The 1,999-nt window shown below is 49.2% G+C and overlaps 1 gene segment (V, D, J or C); it reads right to left on the reverse strand.

Annotated features, from left to right (window-relative positions):
* Positions 1-910: 910 nt before the first annotated feature.
* LOC119841692 lies at positions 911-1,482 on the reverse strand. The segment is given in 2 exon segments: positions 911-1,214; positions 1,380-1,482. Coding segments are annotated over 2 exon segments (279 nt in total).
* Between the last annotated feature and the right edge of the window lie 517 nt (positions 1,483-1,999).

Raw genomic sequence — 1,999 nt, forward strand, 5'->3', positions numbered from 1 at the left:
TTAATGGTCTATCTTTCGCAGACGTGGGCCAGAAGGAAGGAAGATGATGCGATGCTACATGGTGACATCGCTTGTGGGACAGGTTGTGTTCTGCCCTGTTGTAATCTTGAATGTGATTTCAGTTGGAACAAATGTATCAAAACACAGAGGCGCAGAATGACTGTCTGACACAGGAATTCACCAGACAACAGTGGTGTTAACTTTCAGTGCTCTCAGAAAACCATGATTCCTTCTTTTTTTTTAAAGGCAATTCTGAAACTGAGACGCTCTCTGTACACAGGGTGTTTTATTATGAATGGGCAAGTGCAAGAAACTTGGAGTTTGGCTAAAGATGAATCCACTAGATTCTGTAAAGAGGATTCCCACGTTCTGCCTGTGAATTTAGGACGAGTGACCCTCATTTCCCTCTTCCTGCAGAACGTGTCATTGGCTATTCAGGAATCCCAGTCACTTTGGAAATGAAACAGTGTGTTGAAGAAGTACGATTTGGCCTTTCTTTAGGGGAGTGCAAACTGTGGCAAGATTCCGGTGTGAAAAAGTGTAGTTCACGTTGCACCTTGGCTCTATGGCTCCTGCTTCCTGCCTGTCCTCTCCAGCTTAGTTTGCTGGGAAAGGAGGATGAAGGACAGAGAGCTAAGTGTGAATAACACTTTGGAGAAGGAATCTATTTCTGCATCACTAGGGAACGTTTAAGGAAGGTCTCGGTTCTGACAGAACCGTGGGACTTTCATCATCAAAGTGAATTTTCCGAGGGGTGAAGCCCGCCTAAAGGACTGGAGGCTTCACGCTCTGGGTTCCTGTCTGAACGGCTCTGTTCCAGCCGTGACTGTGGGCACGGAGTGGGAGGGGGATTCGCGCTGGAGGTTTCTGTGCTAACCGCAGGAGGTTTCTGATGTCTGTGTCTCTCGCACAGTGATACCGGGCGGTGTCTTCGGCTTTCAGGCTGTTCATTTGCAGATACACCATGGTGCTGGACTCGTCTCAGGAGATGGTGAATCGCCCTTTCACAGAATCACTGTAATATGCTGCTAAATCAACAGCAGGATTGTGTATCTGTATGACCCACTCCAGTCCTTTCCCGGGAGCCTGATGGGCCCAGTTCATCCAGGAGCTGCTGAAGGTGAATCCAGAGGCTTTGCAGGTGAGGCAGAAAGATCCCCCAGGGGTTTGAATCCCCCCTCCGGACTCCACCAGCTGGACCTGTGACCGGACATCTGGAAAGACAGAATGAGAATTACATTCACACAGGGCCTGGTTCAGAGCCTATTGGAAGCAGCAGAAAGGTTCCCGTTGACTTCACTGCCCTTTGGGTCAGGTTAGGGATGTGCAGCATCCCCCGGTGCCTCCAGTCCATGTAGCGGGGAAGGGGATAAAATTACCTGGAAGGGCTGCTAGTAAGAAAGCGAGGGTCAGCCACAGTCTCATGTTGCTGATGCTGGAGGGTTTTCTGGTGGGATCTGCACCGACACCCAGACTTGTCCCTCCTCCCTTCTCACGCTGCAGGGACCTAGATATCCCATGGTTTTTGTAGAGTGCTGAGGCGCTGAATTTTCATCTCCTCCTCTTTATAAGAGACATCTTGGACCTCAGCCCTCAGCAAACTCAGCCTCCTGGAGGTGGGTGTAGTGGGAAAGGGTTATGTGAGTAAAAGAGAAGATTAAGAATTCCACTCACAGAATAATTTCTGCAGTGTTCTCTACAATTCTTAGAGACAAAATTCCTTAAGAACATAAGAACGGCCAGACTGGGTCAGACCAAAGGTCCACCTAGTCCAGTATCCTGTCTTCCGACGGTGGCCAATGCCAGGTGCCCCAGAGGGAATGAACAGAACAGGGAATCATCAAGTGATCCATCTCCCATCGCCCATTCCCAGCTTCTGGCAAACAGAGGTTAGGGACACCATCCTTGCCCAACCTGCCATCCTGGCTAATAGAATTGATCTAGTTCTTTTTTGAACCCTGTTATAATCTTGACCTTCACAACATCCTCTGGCAAGGAG

This window comes from Dermochelys coriacea, chromosome 13, assembly GCF_009764565.3.
Source record: "Dermochelys coriacea isolate rDerCor1 chromosome 13, rDerCor1.pri.v4, whole genome shotgun sequence".
Classification (NCBI taxonomy): domain Eukaryota; kingdom Metazoa; phylum Chordata; order Testudines; family Dermochelyidae; genus Dermochelys; species Dermochelys coriacea.